The sequence below is a fragment of the Aedes aegypti genome, chromosome 3 (genome assembly GCF_002204515.2).
Source record: "Aedes aegypti strain LVP_AGWG chromosome 3, AaegL5.0 Primary Assembly, whole genome shotgun sequence".
Taxonomy (NCBI): domain Eukaryota; kingdom Metazoa; phylum Arthropoda; class Insecta; order Diptera; family Culicidae; genus Aedes; species Aedes aegypti.
Genome location: NC_035109.1, coordinates 115712328 through 115732505, shown reverse-complemented (window position 1 = coordinate 115732505; position 20178 = coordinate 115712328). Strand labels below are relative to the sequence as shown.

General features: G+C 39.6%; 1 protein-coding gene across 1 annotated transcript in view; it reads right to left on the bottom strand.

Annotated features, from left to right (window-relative positions):
• Nucleotides 1-17311, bottom strand: part of LOC5564337 (GTPase-activating Rap/Ran-GAP domain-like protein 3) — a 469292-nt gene extending 451981 nt beyond the window's left edge. The window contains exons 1-2 of the mRNA XM_021851565.1: nucleotides 16972-17311; nucleotides 15810-15998 (exon numbers count right to left, since the gene is read on the bottom strand). Of these exons, the coding sequence (XP_021707257.1) occupies nucleotides 15810-15998; nucleotides 16972-17183 (401 nt within the window). The 5' untranslated portion in view covers nucleotides 17184-17311. The remainder of the gene's footprint in view (nucleotides 1-15809; nucleotides 15999-16971) is intronic.
• Between the last annotated feature and the right edge of the window lie 2867 nt (nucleotides 17312-20178).

Below are 20178 nucleotides of genomic sequence, written 5' to 3'. Positions count from 1 at the left end.
ACATATTGTTCACCGTGAGGTTTGCATCTAGCGAGTAATAGTTAAACATAAGTGTTGGCATTACGCGAATGAAATCTTGACTCCCATCCAAACCATGTCAACACGCTTGCAAGGAATCTCGAGGAATTATGGAATGTTGGCCATCTTTGTGAGAGAGTACGCCTTCTCATTTCCATAAATTAAGCAATGTAAGGGGACCCATACAAAGGTAATCTTGTATGACTGCCTACCAGTGCACACTTCTGCTTTCTTATTTTTGTAAGAAAGATGCATGTTTTACAGGAGTTCCTGAGAATATCTGAGACGATGAAGAAGTGGTTTGCGATCCTGTTTGAGATCATCCCCAAAACGAAGTTGATTGTTTTAAGAAAACGTAAGAGTTTCCATTGAAGACGCCGAAGCCATTGGATCCGTTGATCCGGGATCCCGGTGACTCAATTATCTAACATGAAAATGCATGTTTATGTAGAACACCTGAGCAGCTAAAATATGTTGTGATAGATTGAAAGAAACGTACAACCTTAATAAGACCTGTAATTTTCTGCTGTAGACTGTGACGTAAACTTCAAGCCAATCATGTCATTGAATGCTTAACGGAATGGCTGATCCAAACACCAATTCCATCGATAAAGCATACGAAATTAATTACAATCCCAGCATTCACAAGATAATTGATGACAGTGATATAATTCCAATTTCATTTCTCATCAATAGCACAGAAGAACACGCTACATTAGGTAATCACGTTCCGACCAATCTGACACATCCAAAGCTCATTAACATCAAAAATGAAATAAACCACAGTAACAACCACCATTATTCAATGGAATTTAGATTAGCAAATCAGCTGAATTTACCTGACTGAGCCGCACGGTGGAATTTCTCTATCCATCTCGAGATCCGAGGCAGCAGCCGCTGTATAATTCAAAACACAATTCTATTTTCACTTTTTCGTTTGGTTAACCGCTGATTATACGAATAATTCATATGAAGAGTTGTACCCAATCCCACGCATTAGTGGTCGTCGCGACCGTGAAACTAGGTCAGTGCATATTATCCAACAAGCATGCCGAATTCATCTGGACGATTTATGTGAAACTTTCCAATTTGTCTATCGCATATCACAACACATAGCATATCCCCTGCAACATTATTCATCCCGTCAAAAGCCCATCCCGAGGAAAACATCGTGGGTCCACTTGAACCATCCCAAAATCACATAAGGTCGAAATCCACCCAAAATGCAGTCGCACACAAAAATCAAACCGTATCATGTGATTTTTCACACCAGACTGATTCTCTGTTTTGGTTTCAACTGAAACGTTACGATTTTCCTCCCTTTGAAAGGATCAATCTTGGACAGAAGAATACCTTTGACACCCACCACACTGAGCATAAAAGAGATGAAGGCACTCAGAGAGGAGCTACAGAGCAGACCCTTTCCGCACTTGAAAAAGGGAGTTTTGTGAATGGGATCTCATTCGAAGCTACAGTATGATCCATAATAAAATGCGTAAATCATCGAATTTCCAACGATTAAATGCGATTTTTAAGGTGGAAAGTTAATCGAGTTTATACAACGATAAAATGCTTTCTCTAACTCATGGAGAACAAAACCTTCTTACTTGTTGGCAACAAGTTGTTGCTTTAGTATATTATCTAGATGAATAAAACAAGTATAACAAGAATTGTACAACATTGTGGAGACGTGTTAAAACATACTACAGTAATCAGAAATTACATTCATCGCGAAAACAATAAAAATAGCGCATGTGTAAACTAAACTAAAATTTTATAGTACATATTTTTTTATGGACCATACTGTAGTTGATTTCCGACTGCATTTGGAAGGAAGCTTTCGGCCAACAACCAACAACAGGAACCAAAGCTTCCGGCTCAGTGTGGGAATGTAGGACAGCGAAAATCGTTTTGATGCCGCTCGAAGATTGATGTGCTAAGGCACCGGGGACAAAGAAGAAAGTGAGGCGATGATTTATGATGTCTTGGGGAATTAATACCTAGGTATTTTTAAGAACTATCAAGCACTCAGATTACGGAAATTAATCTTGCAGCTTACCTCGGAATGACTATCCGACTGAGCAATTAGGGTGAGACAGCTAAGTAATTTGAATTGCGAGAGCAAATGATGGACCAGATGCAACTGATGTATTTCTACAGCTGTTTAAACGACATCAAATATGTTGAGATTTTTACACTACCGTTATAATACAAATATATGATATGATCACAAGACGAATCTTGTGGATGTATACTATGACCTAGCAATTCAGACAATAAAAAAAAATCTGAAGGGCCTTGAAATAATGTATTGGAAACTTGACAATTCAATTAAGTGCTTTAACGAAATGATCAAAGTTATAAAAAGCTTATGTTTAACGGATTGACAGTATTCAGAAGTCTATCGACTGATTTGAAAAAAATATATTTTCAATATGCTGCTGCATACTGGTACACCTACCTTATAAAGAGGTTTACATTTTACAGTCTATAAATACACTGTTTTCAACATTTATGAAGGTGTGTCATCTGACAACTTCTAATATTTTCATCCAATTGTTTCACATCAATAACACCGCGGAACACGTTTTTGTCTCCAGCACCAAAATACCACTATTCACTTAATTAAGGATTGCTGAATCCATTGCCGTTTTCAGAAATATCATAGCACGTCTAGTTTTTGAGATATTGACTGTTGAAAATGCAAAAAATGACTATTTCAGCCAACTTGCATGCAAGTTTGCCAGCTTGTAAGGTAATATATTGGCTTAATTTGCCACAGAATTCAAACTTTATGTGTATAACAATACTTATCATCAAAGTTTGTATTACTTTCGATACGGAAAAGTTATTTTTTAATGTTTTAGAGAATTGTTGTTCTTTGCCATATAGAAGAAACGAAGAATTTTGTATGGAGACTGCAAGCATGTTAAAAAAATCGGTTTAATCGAAATTTAATCGCGCAATTTCAATCAAATTATGTCTGAAATGAAAGTTCAAGTTATATTTTGCATGTTTGGTGGATTAGATTACAAAAAAGTATAATAAATTGTTCTTTAAATTTCATGTTAACATTAATAAAACCAGTGTTTTATACAACTTTGGCGACCTGTACTAAAAATTGTGACGTGCTGGAACATTTCTGAGAATGGCATCAGATTCAGCAACCCCAAATCTACTAGAGACACATAATTTGATCCTTGAGACACACAAAAATGTCATTTTTGTTACGCTGTGTAATTTGTCTTGTTCAGATCTGCAAGCTAGATAGCTGATTGAGGAACAGGATGCTTTCAAACCCAGTGACCCAGCACAAATATGATTAGTTCACAATTGATCGCATTAGCTCAACATGCCATTCAGCAACGCAGATTGAAACGCAATCCTACACTGTAATATGGAGTTGGAGAGTTAGACGTGTTCGAAAGCTGATTTTGATCCGAAGAATGATGCTTCAAAGCGGAACAAACAGAACAGCTGAGAGTTTCGCCCACCAATATTGGTTAACTTTCTTTTAATGGCTGCATTTTTCAAATGTGACAGCGTGTTTCTACAATTGCTCTCAAATAGAACAAACAATAGATATCTAAGTTACTCTAAACACTTCTCTGGGAAGTAGTGAAAGCTTTCTTCTTTTCAAACAATGTTTGAAGATTTAATTTAAGGTTCCTTCAAGGAAACTTCCACGAGTTCATGATACGTTCAATCTAAAAAATCTTACATTGGTATAATAATAATGGTATTAAGACATCAGAAGCTTTTTTTTGCTGAATGCCTCAATATTTGTCCATGGTTATAGAACCCTGAAGCAATTTCTCTAAGGAATCTTCATGGATTTCTTTTGAAGAATACAGATTTTTTTCCAAGGATTTTCAAGAGATCACTATAAAGATTTCTCTTTGATATCCTCCGAAGAATTTTACAAGACATGTTCTAGTGATTCCTTCAGAAACTAATCGAAAGATAGATTATCCCTCAAATTGCTGTAAGAATACCGCAATAATGGACAAATTACCCTACTAATTGTTCCTTACTACATACTCGTAATAAAAACCGTTTCTTCACAGTTTTCAATTAACATAATTCTTTTTTTCGCAACAACACTACAGCATGGCAGAAAGTATCGAAGCTATGGTAAGAAAACAGGCCACTCGATTACAAGGTACGTTTAGCACTCACCCCCATACATCCACATACAGGTGACTGAAACGTCTCATTAAACCCCAGCATAGACCTGTAAAAACTTGTTGCACAAAGAAGGGAGCAATCTTTGGAATGATAAAGCTCTAGCACACAAAGACGGAACAAAAAGTGCAGCAAGTGTGCGATGGAGTGGAAATTAAATTTTAACGATCCATATAAATTATACATATTCCCTTGTTGGAGTCAGCACCTTTATGCTTTAGAAGTGTTGCTCCTGCTGGGAGACACGTTGGGTGCATGAAATCACGGGGAAACTTTGACTCGTGCCGAGGAAAAATCTGTTGGAAAAGAGGGTAAATTACACAGTGCCGAAAGGCGGTGCTATTTTCTTTATTTAGGTTAATGAGTTATGCCTTTGGTGGGCCAAACTTTCTCAAAACAGTTGGGGTGGCAAATGTGGGGGGAAAATCGTTAGATCCACTCATCGGGAAATAATGATTTATAGTTGATTGCCGTCATGGATCAACTTTAATTAGAAATAAGCTGCTGACTAAACTCATCTTCTTTATTCTGGTGTTACGTTCCAACTGGGATAGAGGCGGCTTCTCAGCTAAGTGTTCTTATAGTTATTAACTGAGAGCTTTCTGGGCCGATTGAACATTTTTGCATGTGCGGCAGGTACGAAGATACTCTATGCCCACGGAAGTCGAGATAATTTATAATTCTAAAAGGTCATCGGCCAGTGGGATTCGAACCCACGATGCTCAGCTTGGTCTGAATAGCTGCGCGTTTACCGCTACGGCTATCTGGGCCCCTGACTAGACTCATAAATAAATTCAAAAAGTTGAATATTTAGTTCGAAAAGTAACTCGATACTCTAACTTCAGAACTACTAGGGGAACATATGCCCCAAAACAACAACCCCCATCAGGGGAAAGTTGCTCCCGCGTTATACCAACCATCACATTTCTTATGATTACAATACATGGACGTAAACTACCTACCTCAAACTCTTTGCAGTTCAGAAAGTAAAATTGTTATAATAGATGAGACCTAAGTTTTCGCGCATCGTTTTTAGAGCATCGGTTTATCAATACCCGAGGAGGAACAAATAACTCCCCAATAACTTATGCATACCATTTTTTGGTATCATACCAAAATTAGGTATTGTTCAGTTGTCAATACCTCAATTTGGTATTATAATGGTATTGAAAAAAATCTTTAAAACAATTAAAAATACTTCATTGAGGTATTAAACAGCTATTGAGGTCTGCTGGAGGTATTGAACTACAATTGAAAAATTTCATTTTTATATGAAAATCCATCAAGTATTATTGAGGTATTACAATACCTGATCTAGTTATCAGTTTGGTGTTCGTAGAATATGCTTGAGATATTATTTGAGGTATTTTACCTCTTATGCAGGGCTAATTCATACCTCATTCAGGTATTTAGTATTGGAAATCATCTGGTATGGAATACCTCAATTTGGTATTCAGTAGTTATTTTCTTCTGCTCGGGTAACCATGCATCTCCTTCCTTCCATTTTACCAGGAAAGATAATGATAGAAGATGGCGTAGGGGAGCATGGGTCAATACGCACTGGTTGAGTAAAATGGCTCGTCTCATTGGATCATTTCTAGAACTTTTCAATTCATGTTATTTGCCAAACTATGTTACAACATGTTAACCCAAGAGTTGCCGTAGCAACCTTTGGACATTGTAACGTTTTTTGAATTTCAACAAAGATTTCACGAACCATTCACATTCTCACATGCGTTGCTATAATAGAATGCTATAAAAATTCAAATTATCGTGTGAAAGCTTTTTGCAATTATTTAGTACTTAACATAGTTTTAGGATTTATTGTAGATGGCTCATCAACTTTGACATATTGGTTAACTGTGGTACTCGTATAAATTTATTGAATTGGTTGTTGTAAAGGTCGAAGACAATTAAATTATAATTTTGGAGGTCTTTCGAACATCTTAGAGATATAATCCCTCATTTCTCTATGTACGTCGGCTTAGGGCAGAAGCTAGTTGCAGTGATATTTCCGTTATTCCGTTCAGTTAAAGGTGAGTTTAGGAAAAGAATAGTATAAAAGAAATTAGAAAATGGCCTTAGAAGTGGTCAAAGTGAACAGCGTTTAATTATATCCTTCTTGCACTTTTTATTTGATCCAGTGAAATTTATGTTCCAGCTTTTACATCACCGGCAGCGAAAACTCTGCTCTTGAGCTTTGTTTAATTATTACAAAAGGTAATTCAATTTGTTAATTCATTTTCGTATAAGGTTCTAATAATCTTTTCATGTCGGATTATTAGCGTCCGGCAGACGCTTTTTATATTGGGCTTAAGCCCTTTACATTATTCACCCGCCATCTTGCGGAATCCATCCTACACCCTACACGTGGTTTCTTCCCAGAGTGGATCTCGCCTTGGCCCGCCAAAGTTGCTAGTCAAGCGGGGGCGAGTGAATTGACTGACCTGCCTGCGTTCGTTGGGTAGAGTACCGGTCCTGCCGACACCTCCGCCCCGCATCTGTAGTTCGGCCGTTTGAGAAGCGAGTATTTCCGGTGGCACGACAGTCGATCGGCGCTGAGCTCTAACCCCGCCATAAAGAACTCCGACGAGACAGCGTTCTGGGTACATCGCAGCTCACCGGTGTGCCCCTAGGCTGATGAACCGGTACCGCTGAAACCGCTCAACATAAAATCCTGCGCAGGTATATGTACGATCATGGCCATGCACACAACACAACACCTACACTTACACAGTCACTCACGTTTTTTATGAAAAGATGAACGAATATACATAATGAATACAAAATAAATTACCTCTATTTACTTTCATTTAACGCTAAGCCCTGTGGTTAATAAGTTCGCTGGATCATCTTACGTTGCCTTTATAGGCTTTCACTTTGATCACGTTTACCTTGCACTCCTTTCTTCAGGCGTGTCCACCTCGTTACCCTATTCAAAGTTCTATTCCATTCTAGTTCCATCTATTTGCGTAAATCCAATAATCGTTTGACAAACCCGAAAGAAGAGCTCTCCTGCTTCAAATAACTAGTCAGGCAAGACAATTGGTCTCTCGGAATAGAGAGTGGCGCATAAGCCACTGTGTTTGCAGCCTTTTGAGCGAGATTTACGTTACATTACAACTCAAAGAATTTCTTTTAATTTCCCGATAAAATTCAACAAGTCATAAGCTTTTTCCGCTGATTTTATAAACATATATGCGTTTCCATGCCATATAGCAAACTCATGGAGTAGCCTGGTTGCTGACTCTTCGTTCTAAATACTAAATGGCATTCTAAACCATACATTCGGTCATCTTGACCTACCTCAATTTTTCAATCAACTTTTCGACACGATTTAAAACCATAAAAAAGCTCAAATTAGGGGAAAGCTCCCATGGTGGTAGCTGGCAAATATTTTAAAGTTACTGTTAGGACTTCGAAAATGTGCCTTAACATATAGAAATTACTACAAGAAAACTACAAAATTTCGTAAAGCGGCTTTCTGGACTTTTATATTATACTTCATTCAAAGCTCAAAGCGGAAAACCTCAGTGGATGTTTTATCTCATGTCAAAAGAACGTCCTGTGTCCCCTAGAGATTGCATAAATTTTTTAATTTTTTTTGATAGGGGAATTTACATATTCTTGGCAGTCTAAACAAATGCGCTTCTTTTGAAATATTGTCGGACATCAATAAACAAAAAAAGTGTTTATCTGTTTACATTTTTACGCTGCGCAATTCTCTTTCGATTCGCATGGACAGAATTGTTAAGAGATTTTTGGAAATGGTTTTACAACGCTTTGAACATCTTTTGTTAGTGTGAATATAGTCGGCAGCATACCCCATAAGAGCTGCAGGCCAATCTCTTCGGCAGCTCCAAATCAGACGCATTTTAAGGCGTACTCGTTCGAATTGATGACATCTTTGATGAAATTGTTTGTTCAGTCTCGGAAACCTCGTTAATGGGAAGCTGACACCATCTGAATGTTTTCATTGGTGTGTTTTGGTAGAAAAATACCTTTGAATTTGATCGCCGATAATAGTCGAATTGTGCTGAAGCCGTAAATTATTCTACATCGTGATAATTTGATTTTTCATCAACTCAAAGCTGGAATCACTAGGATAGAAGACTAGATTACCCAATGACACGAAACAAACTGAAAAATGTTGCTAATCCACGCATTATTTGCAATATCTTTTTAGGGCTCAAGAATCCATCATTTAATCATCATCATAAAAAAAGATTTTTTTTTGTTCAAATTTGAAAGCATACGCATGGATATATCATTGCATTACAGATAGCAAGTGAAATGCAAAGATAGATATTCTTAATCATTGCTTCAATTTCGATCAAAAAAAAATTTTTTTAAAACTTTAACAATCATTGTTATTCTCCACTCAAATCCCGTTTTCTGAATATTGTTCCAATTGGGTTCCAATGAAAGCTAGTGAAACCTTTGTACAGGGTAATTACTATTTCCTGTTAGTAAAATGAATGATCATAGAAAATATATATTTGTATGAATTATAATGTGCAAAGCATATAGCATAAAATGTACAAAAAAAAAGCACACTGGGCATTGCAATCCATACAAAACATTTTTTTTTCTTCGATCATTTACTGTATTGACAGGAAAACTTTTCAGTTCAGTTTTCCCAATTTTTTTATTAAATTTCACCCATAAATTTTTGCACAGTACTATGTCTACCTTATCTGCCATTTTTTCAAGAATATTCCTGAATCAGAAGATGTTTTCATTGTTTGGACTTATTTATTAGATTTGGGCTTGATAATTAGGGGTCATGCACAAATTACGTTACGCTCCAAGGGGGGAGAGGAGGTCAGGCACAGTGTGAAAAGCCTTACAACATTTTTGAAGCTTTAATACTACAAACTTGGCAGGGGAGTGGTTGTAACAGTCCCAATTTTGCGTGACATAATTTGTGTACTATCCCTTACTCAAAATTTTTCAATCGGTTGAATATATGGGGGGTGAGACATTTCGCATAAAGACATTTCGCATAAGGACATTTCGCATACGGACGTTTGGCATAATGGACATTTGGCATAATCAGCATTGTATGCCTTATTTAAAATGCTACCTGTTCTTATATGAAACTGCTTTATGCGAAACGTCCATTATGCCAAACGTCCGTATGCGAATCGTTCTTATGCGAAACGTCTTTATACGAAATGGGTCACCCCCGAATATATGAACTCTTTGGCTGGTTGATACTTTACTAAAATCGACATTATTTTACTCATACCATTCTACTACATATGACTTATCCACCTGCCATAGCTACTGTAATGACAGCTTTTTGGACCCCTTGTGCGATTGAATGAATGAGAAAAGACACGTTTTCAAGTAAACTTGACCATTTTATTGCTCCAATGATAAAAACCACTGATGTTTTTCTACAAGAACCGCAGATTTACCTGTGAGTGATTTTATCTGCAAAATCCTATTTGAATTTACTCATTGAATCCAGCTCACGTATTACAAGGTTTGTTTTTCGAAACATAAACCACTGCGACCAATATTCGATCTATTGTAGTATATCCCATGTACTTTGCTTAGTGCATGTCGTGTTACCTTATCACTATTGAGAAGTGATAAAGTATTCGGTTTTCTTACAGTTGTAGTTCCTAACTTGATCGCAGGAAAGGATTCTAATTAAAAGGCTCCACTATTTATACCCTTTGAAAAATGTGGTGGGTACACTCTCCACAGGCGCGCCCCTTTATCAGTCAAAATGGGATCGTTTGATTAAGCCCAGAAATAACGCCGATATTGTCCATGCATCAGAATCCTAGTCCTAGAATCTTCAAACTGGAGAACTAAATAAATAAAATATAAGAAAACAAATTGTCGTATTCGACTCATTTTTTTTCCTTGTCTCAAGATCATTCTCGGCAACTGGGAAAAACGAGACTTGTCACTTGTAGATCTTTACCCCATAACGCACCACGAAAAGGTGATCTACCCGCGTTATGGGCAATCATGGGAAGCATTCACTCGATCATTGCGTTATTCTCGCTCACTTACACACGTAGTCTAGAGCGAGACTGTCGTTTTTCCAACCAAGCTGAGTGTTTCACTTTCCAATGCGTTTTCTTCTTGTTCTCGAGCGACAAGTTGAACAAAAACGGCAACAGAATGATTCACTACCGATTCCATGTGCCGAAGGCATCCGATTGCTGTAGCGAATGATTCTTTACATTCCAATTCCGCACGAGTGGCATTCGTGTTTGAGAGCTGGAGAGCGCTTTCTGACTGGGAAACACCCGGCAAAAAAATTCAGTGAACGCGAAATCCGTACATTCCACAGAAAGCATTCTGTGATCGAATGGCGAACGCGTTCTTTCGTGTCTCCCATTTAAGAGTGGATTGGTGCTCTCTCCGCTCCGTGAATCTTTTGATTTTATCTCAATAGTTTGCGATTCGTCGGCATTGCGCTCACCCTAGTAGCGTTCGACAGTCACTGAATATTCGGTGGAAGCAGATACTTTGCAGATATTTTATCGGTAGCGTTCGGGTGAGTAAGTGAATTTTCCCATGCTTGGTTATGGGTCAAGGTTAATAATTGATCCGAAATTTTAAAATATAAGAATCTTTGCGATCATTTCTCCCTACTAAGTTGTTTTTTACCCTAAAAGATAGCACATTATTGTCTTAGGCAAAGTATCAGTGCTTGATACGATCTACCTTTAGGAGTTGAGGATCATCATTTTAATTGAGAAATTGTTCCAATAGGGACGCTTTTTCTGACTTGCCCTATATGAGCTTTGACGGATAAGAATGCAAACTTAGTAACATATGATATCTCTACATCCAGATGTTTTGGAAGGTTGGTGCCTTTGGAAGAGCTGTTCTGTAGCTCAGGGGCTGATATGCGGTGGTCATTCAGATACGGGATTACGCCACCAGGTGGCACTAGTGTGCACAAAACTATTGTTTTGCAAATATCAAATATCTGACTACTTGGAAAGATGGCGTCTTCGGCCCTTGTTCAGTAGCACAAGGCCTAACATTATTTGAGCCAAAAGTTCCGCCTCCTGGTGGCAAAATCCCAAACTATTGGCTCAAATAATGTTAGCCCTTATGCTACTGAACAACTTTGCCGAAGGCGCCATCTTTCTAAGTGGTCAGCCTTCTGAGCTACCCACAGAACAAAAGTAACATGCCCACTAGCGCCGCCTGGTGGACAATCTCAAATCTTTTGGCTTAAATAATGTTAGGCTTTGTGCTACGAAGCTAAGCTAAGCTAGTTACATGCTTTTTAGCGCCGCGTGGTGGCTAATTCTCAATACCTTTGGCTCCAATAATGTTAGCCCTTGTGCTACCGAACAACTTTGCCGAAGACGCCATCATTCCATGTGGTCAGGTCACTGAGCTATCCACAAAACAAAAGTTCTCAACTAAAAGGATGATCCTAAATCCTTACTCCTGAAGGCTGATCGGACTAAGCACTGAATTTCTCCAAAGACAGTACTGTGCCATCTCTTGAGGTATACGAGATATTCAACAATAATCCCAAATTTATGAAATCCCATAATCCCATCCTATAACGCGGACTCCTATAACACCCCAAACCATGTGTCTAATAGGAGACACGTAAATATTTTTATTTTTATAAAAAATGTACCTAGGTGACTTAACAATAATTGAAAATGCTTGTTATGAGAGAACAATAATATATTTTTTAATATTACTGAACGTCAATTAAGATCAACGAAACATGAAATTGAAAACTAATAAAAACCTATCAAAATCCTTACAAAACAGAACATAAATGTACTTTCTTCAGTACTAAAACATCCAAACAACTATATTTAAATGTTTTCGACCAGAAAAGATAAAATTGGGACAAACTTAACCGTAAAATTTGATTTGAAAGCGTATACAGTAGAATGTTCATCCCTAGGAAAAAAATCTTGGGGTTTGAGAAATTCCAGGATTTCTCGTTTCCCAGGATATAAATTCTGACATCCCAAGAATCCCAATATTCTCGGAATGTAAGTTAAAATTTAGGAAAACCACTATATTTGAATGCAAAACAATGAATTTTTTTAAACTCCAAATTAAACGATAACATAGTATAAATCAGTAATTATTTTCAAAGAATGATTAAGTTGCCATGTTAGTAGAACCGTTTTTTGAATATCTGGTTACAAAGGTTTAATTGCGTTAACAACTATTTCCCGGGACAAGCAAGCAAAATGGCCGTGAACTGGACCTCCAGTATACAGTTAAAATGTCTTTGTCTTTGAAAAACGAAAATGTAATTTTAAATTAATCAAAATTTATCACAATTGGAAGGGATTATTTTTAACGAATAAAATAGTTTTTTATCATGATTACTAGTAGTGTTTGGTATTTTAATCATTGAAACCCCGAGTTATCTCAGTTTTTAGGATATTTCATTACATATTTTAAAAACGGAGTTCTGTTTGATCTTCCGACCTTGACGCTTGCTCCTGCGGGAGCGAGTGACGAGGGCAGGATCAAACATGTCGCGCGTCGGTCGAGTGAAGTGAAAAATTTCCGCGATCGGTTAGTTCTGTTTGATCTTTCGACCTTGACGCTCGCTTCTGCGGGAGTGGATCACGAGGGCAGGATCAAACATATCGCGCGTCGGTCGAGTGAAGTGAAAAAGTTCCGCGATCGGTTAGTTCTGTTTGATCTTTCGACCTTGACGCTTGCTCCTGCGGGAGCGAGTGACGAGGGCAGGATCAAACATGTCGCGCGTCGGTCGAGTGAAGTGAAAAATTTCCGCGATCGGTTAGTTCTGTTTGATCTTTCGACCTTGACGCTCGCTTCTGCGGGAGTGGATCACGAGGGCAGGATCAAACATATCGCGCGTCGGTCGAGTGAAGTGAAAAAGTTCCGCGATCGGTTAGTTCTGTTTGATCTTCCGACCTTGACGCTTGCTTCTGCGGGAGCGGGTGACGAGGGCAGGATCAAACATGTCGCGCGTCGGTCGAGTAAAGTGAAAAAGTGCCGCGATCGGTTAGTGCTGTTTGATCTTCCGACCTTGACGCTTGCTCCTGCGGGAGCGAGTGACGAGGGCAGGATCAAACATGTCGCGCGTCGGTCGAGTGAAGTGAAAAATTTCCGCGATCGGTTAGTTCTGTTTGATCTTCGACCTTGACGATTGCTCCTTGGCAGTGTGTCAAGAAAGCCCGAGCAGTCGTCAGTTGTTTTCCCTCTCGGGTCGTGCGCCTATTTTCTCTGAGTGCTTTTATATAGCCGAGCAAACGAGTTAAGCTGAATGTGGATTGTTGCTGCTCAGTCAAGGATGACGGATCAATTGGTGAGCTCGTTTCATGCTACTATTTCTAATCTATAAAATATGTATGACTGCACATTTAATCGATACAACGGTAGGACGTAAATATTATTTTTCAACAAACTATGAATGGTTCGTCACTGTGAGTGTCGACATAAACTCTAATTCATGAATTATTTATGTTTCACATTTTTTTGTTTTCAAAACACCCCTTTCTTTTTATCTTTATTTTTGTAATTATAAAAAAAACTTTGAATGGTTCGACACTACAAGTGTAGACTTGCGAAAGGTTCACTTTATTCAACAAACTTTGGATGGTTCGCCACTGTAAGTGTCGGCATAAGAATAAGAGTGTTCTATGATGTTCCAGCCAATCGAGTTTTTGTTTCTTTTCAAATAAGTAAAATATAATAACACATGCTTTCGTCCTGACAGCTGTATGAATGTTACATTTAGATATTTGTTCAACAAACTTTGAATGGTTCGTCACCTCAAGTGTCGGCATAATTTTCCTTTACATAGAAATTGTTCATATCAAATGAAAATATAATATTTTCATAAAAGCATATTTATATTTGACAAAAAACTATTTATCATAGTCTAATCACTTATCAAAGTGAATCCTTTGACCCAACGATCCTCCCCATTAACAAACATCCTTCCCAGTAACCTTTGTGGAGATGCAGAGGCAAACACGGTCTCCAAATAGCAAAGGTTACACACTAACATTCCTTCCCCCAATCCCACCTGACTGCAAGGACGTGGCCGGCGCCGTTATTGACCATGTATAAATAGAGGCACTGAATTATGCACACTGAAGAAGATTATGGCCAATCCCAGCCGAACTTCTAGTTGATTCTTTGTGCATTTTCACTGACTTCGGTCAATCACGGAATAGCAACCATTGATATGTGTAGTCAGTCTAAGCTAAGCTAAGCTAAGCTAAGCTATTTCATTACATATTTTAAAAACGTCTTCCTTGAAAATTTTATACCGTTTTCTCTCAACATACATTTATAATTATTGTTGAGTCGGGTAGTTCAAGCTTTCAAGAGGAATCCTAACAGTTCAGTTCAAGATGTGGCTAAAAAACTACACCCTTTATATCGTACATCCGTATACCTTTTATATCGCTTACACATGAAATAGTATTAGATATTATTATTAACAAAACAAAACAAAAAGATTTACAGTAAAACTGATGTCTCGATTTTATGACACTTTAGGGAAAAAAAGAACATGGCTAAACGAATGTTGACCGCTGTATAAGTACAAAACATAATTTTGGCTTCGTAAAGCGTAAAATGCGATTGGACCTCAAATTAATAAATCAAAAAATCAAGCTATTTGCTTGAACGGGGCGTGCTGTCCTTCTTTACTCTTCTTCTTCTTCTTTTTTTCTTGATATTACGTCCTCATTGAAACAAAGCCTGCTTCTCAGCTGTTCAGTGTTCAATGAGCACTGCCACAGTATTAACTGAGAGCTGTGTCTTTGCCAGTGTTGCCATTTTAACATTCGTATATTGTGTGGCAAGTACGATGACACTTTATGCCTAGGAAAGTCAACGAAAGGTCCATTACAAAAAGATCCTGGACTGACCGAGAATCGAACCCAAACACCTTCAGCATGGCTTTTTTTTTGGTCGTGGACTCTAACCACTCGGCTAAGGAAGGCTCCTATGTACCACATATCCGTTATCTTGGTTAAAAATGGTCACATGATCTGATTGACTCCTTCCCATAAAAGAACACCAACCACACACAAACACAAATCTCGAAAACTTATTCAAATAGTCTTAAGTCAAAAAAGTGAATAAACTTACTTTATTGATCCTACGTGTTTCGCAGACGAAATTCCACATGTTCCGCTCCTACCCAACTAGGTTTTTCTCTTTTAGAACGTTTAATTTCCGGATTTACAAAACGACGAAAGTAAGATTTTCAACATTCGCAACCTAACCACTACTTTTGCCGCCCCACTGTATAGAGAGACAAAGTGACTTAACCACGAATCAAAACAACACACTACTTAAGCCGATTTTACACTGGTAGAAAAAAGTCAAAAGTAACTGTATGAATCGGCTTATCATTTTGTTATAATTACTTTTGTTGAAATTTTGTTGAACCTAGTTTTTAAACGCGATCTGATTGTATGCAAAATGTGAGCGATGAACACGGCGAAAAAATGTTTAAAAGGTAATTCATTTTAAAACAATTTTAGAAGACAGGATGTGATTCTTCTCAATTAGTTTTCTCAAAACCGTATGGAAGATACTTACGTCGATTTGAAAAAGTAATCGAGTAATGCTACTGCATCCATCGCACTTACCTTGCATTGATGAGTTCCGGTGGAATCACTGCGCCACCATTATTCAACAGATCCCAACTGGTGATACGGATAGGCCAGACTATCTGACCGAAGCTATCACGTATCAGTGCTTCCAGGCTGGAGTAGGACTGTTGCTGCGAGGACCCATCGGACTGCAGACGTTCCGAGCGCTGTAATCGGCCCCGTCTCCTACACGAGATTGCAGCCACGGTGTTACTAAAACCATTATTTACGGAAATAAAAGTCCACCAATTTGGCACACACCATTCGAAAGATATAGTATTCGAGTATTTGGAAATATGTTAACGAATGAAACGAAAGCTATCGTGTTTTGAGGGCTATTTTGAAAGGTTATTCACATGGCTTAAATACTCCCAAACATTGCATCATTATTGATTTGTAAACTAACCAAGTAACCATCCAGTTATCATTAAGCATTGAAAAGATATGGTATTCAAGCATCTCCTCTCTGAAAGATGTTTGATTTCATCATTTTCTTGATGATTAATATTAGGCGGCATCCAGTTATAACGTAACGCTAAAATTGAAAACTGTTGACCACCTCCCCTCTCCGCTTTTTGTATGAATTTTTTTTTTTTGTATGAGCCGTACCGCTTGAGCCTACAACCCCCCTCCCCGTTGCGTAATTTGTGGATGGCGCCTGATGGCTACTTGGTTGGGGTTGGTTCACAAATCGATAATGATGCACTGTTGGGAAAAATTTTAAACCATGTGAATATCCCTTCAAAATAGCCCGAAACCTTCAAATTACGAAAATTTTGGTTTCTCTCATTTAAATATTTTCAAATGCACAAAAAAGATGCTCTAATACCACAGAAAAACAGACGTAACACCTAAAATACATTCCTTCTCAATCCATCGCCAGCATTTTTTTCTATCTTTATTAACGAGATTTTTAGCCCTGGGCATTTGGACATGTAATACGAAATACCATTTTGTGCAACAAGGGTGGAACGTCAAGCACGAAGAAAAACGACACGCGTGCCTCTGTTTGTAATAAATTTGAAATGACCGCTTAAAGCGTGGTCAACGGAAATTTAGTCAGTGTTACGTCTGTTTTTCTATGCGAATACTCTATATTTTGAATGGTGGGTGCCAAATTTGTGGACTTTTTATTCTGTAATAACGGTTCTAGACACACCGTGCAGCCTGTTTTGCAGCGGGGACACCACTTGTTGTTGACAGGGAGGACGATGATGGTGACAACAGTGACGATGATTTAGAGCACGCTGACGGTGCAGCGCCGGGTGACGAAGACGTCGGTGATTGAATATTCTGTTGCAACAAGGGAACCGTATGACGTGCATCGACTGGTGTGCCATCGGGACTCTCTGCTCCAGCCATGTTTTCCATCCTTGCTGGGTATAGATTTCCTCGGAATGCAATGGATAACTTCTTCACTTCGGTGAGCTCATTTGAATAGAAACTGTTTTATTTATTTGATTTTGTTTTCCGAAAAAAAGATGAACCACGAGGGTATGCTGCTATCTACAGGTTGGTTGGAAAATATGGATGAAGAATTCTTCAGATTGGTTTTGTTTGCAAGGACAATGCAGCGACTTGTCAAAAGGGCTAATTTGATTTTGGTCTTGACATCTGTAGGCGGGATTTTTTCGTCAATAAGTACAGAACCACAAAAAATTTATATATGATTAATACCCTGAAATTATTCTTAAAAATCGAACATCCCTGGAAAATAAATTTTCAAGTTGAATCAAATTGCATTTTTTTTTTTCAAAACTATAAGTTTGCTTTGCTAACCTTGTTCTCGTTTCATCTTAAGTTTTACCGGTGTAAGGTAATGCAATACACAATTTTCAATATTAAGTTTTTATGTTAATAAAAATATAATTTTTCTGAAGCATGAAATGTTCACGCCCAAACTGTTCGCACCTGAAACCACGAGTTAAGCAACGATTTCCATCAACATCAACGAATCATAGCAACTGGAGAGAAATTCAAATTTGATATAATGTACATTAGATAGCCTAGAGTGGTTCAAAAATCGTTTTTGGTTCACATCACTCGTCCGATTCTAGATCAAAATTCTTCAAAAAATTTGAGCTGATTTGGATGAAAACTGAGATTGCACAAGCTCTTCAAAGTTTGTAAGAGAATTACTATGGAAAAAGCAAGCAATTCATTCAATCAGTCATAATGTTTGCCCATGTGCTCTCAAGGGTTAGAGCTGCGTTGAAAACCGTTAGATACATTCGTCAGCTACAACTTCCTCAAATCGGACTTCCCAGTAATTAGTTCTTGATTTTGTATGAGTTGGAAATTTTTGGCTATAGCTATAATAATTGAGCTGCTCTGCAGGCATCACTGGATATATGCTGAGAAACATAGTAGCCATAATTTGTGCGTGCTATCTTTCACGCCAGATGCAGCAATGTTCCCTGTTCATAAGATAAAAGAGCACTGTTGAAGAACTCCGCGACTCCGGCGCTAGCATACCTGCTTGGTGTGGCTAACAAGAAAGCCTCCCTGCAGCAAGCAGCAGCAGACCGACCGCGGTCCATAGCGATGGGTCGCAACCGTAAACAGAAGGCGGATCCCACCTCGATCTCTGCCCCGGTGGCCAACAATGAGGATGCCAACCCAGCGGCATACATCAGGTTGCTGGCAAAAAAACAGTTTGCCTCCCTGCCTGTGGACCAAGTACTCCAGAGGGCGAAGGTTGCCCCCTGTTCTCGGCATCGAAGGACATCGTGGCACTGCGATCTGAACTAGCGGTCCTGAACATCAAGCCGCTGTTCAAGCTATGCTACACCGGCACAAAAATCATGTGTGCTTCTGGCGCCGAATACGAGAAGGCCGGCAAGCTGCTGAAGGCAAAGGGAGTGGAATTTTACACCCACGATGCCCCCGGTAGTAAGCCGTTAAAGGTTCTCATCCTAGGTCTGCCAGAATACACCCCGGAGGCAATCGTCGACGAGATGAAGGCGGCCGGTCTGAAGCTGACGAATGTGTTCCCCATCCGGGGAGGCATCGGGACCAGCTCTACCTGACCCACTTGGAGAAGGGTTCCATCACCATGGCGGGCCTGACGAAGGTGAGAGCGCTCTTCAAACATCGTCATTGAATGGGAGCCATGATGGGAGCGCTACCTTGACGTGACGTGACGCAATGTGGCAACTGCTTCGCGTTCGGTCAGAGGACTAAGAACTGCAATCGATTTCCATAAGTCATAGACCATTGCTCTTGCGGTGGTTCATTTTTGCCGTGTTCCTGAGCCGTTTGAGGCTAGCTGCCTTCGAAGAGGGTCAATTTGTATCAGTCACCATCTGATACTGATGGAGGATGGATGTGCTCCCCAAAGCACGGTCCTCCGTGCGGCGTCTTCTGGTGGCTGGACGGGTTTTGTTGTGGAGGGGCTGGGAATCGAACCCATGACCTTCCGCTTATGAAGCGAAAGCGTAACGTCAAGACTACGGACCCCCCTACACCATGGACTTGTTTCCAAAGGCTACGCGCCTGCCGTTGCAAGTCGGAACAGTTTCAACGCCGCCAACTCGGTGGTATTTGCTTTTCTTGCAAAATATGGCCGTGAGGCTACACCAGGATCGGGAATAGGAACGCTTGCTCCCTAAGGAGCAAAATCCGAGAGCTGTCCGCCTTCCTAGACCAGGAAGGCATCGATATAGCCGTGATCACGAAGACGCAAGTTACGTCTTCATCCCCGACTTCCGGTTTGTAAGGCTTAACCGGTGCGGCACTGAAGGAGAAGGCGTTGCGATTGCTCTGTGAAGCAACATAAACTGCACCCATGCTGCCGAAATTCCAGCTGCAAGTCATCGAGGCCGTTGGTGTTCTGGTGGAAACCTCCATCGGCCCAATCAAAATCATCGCGGCGTATTGCCCGAAGAAAGCTACCATCAACGACGGAACATCGGCGGCCCTAAATCAAGACCTCACCAAGCTGACACGGCGGCAGGGACAGTTCATCCTGGCTGGTGACCTGAACGCAAGGCACGAGACATGGGGAATCACCCGGTGAAACAGGAATGACTTCATCCTACAACAGGTCCTGCAGGAAGGCTACTATACCATCCTGATCCCGGATTCACCCACCCGCCGTTCATCAGCACCTCAGCTCGGACCACTACCCGGTGGTGGCAGAAGTTGTTTCCCTAGTCAACCGGCATCGGGTCACCGGTCGCAACTACCACCGTGTCGACTGGGGTCGATTCCAGCGGTGTGTCGACGCCAACATCCGATACGAGGCAGCTGCAGAGCGTCGAAGAGGCCATCTCCGTAGACCGAGAGCAGCATGTACCAGAATCTGGTCAGGTTTGCAACACCCTTTCTATCGATCGTGTTACCAAAGATCTCGTTCGTTTACGCA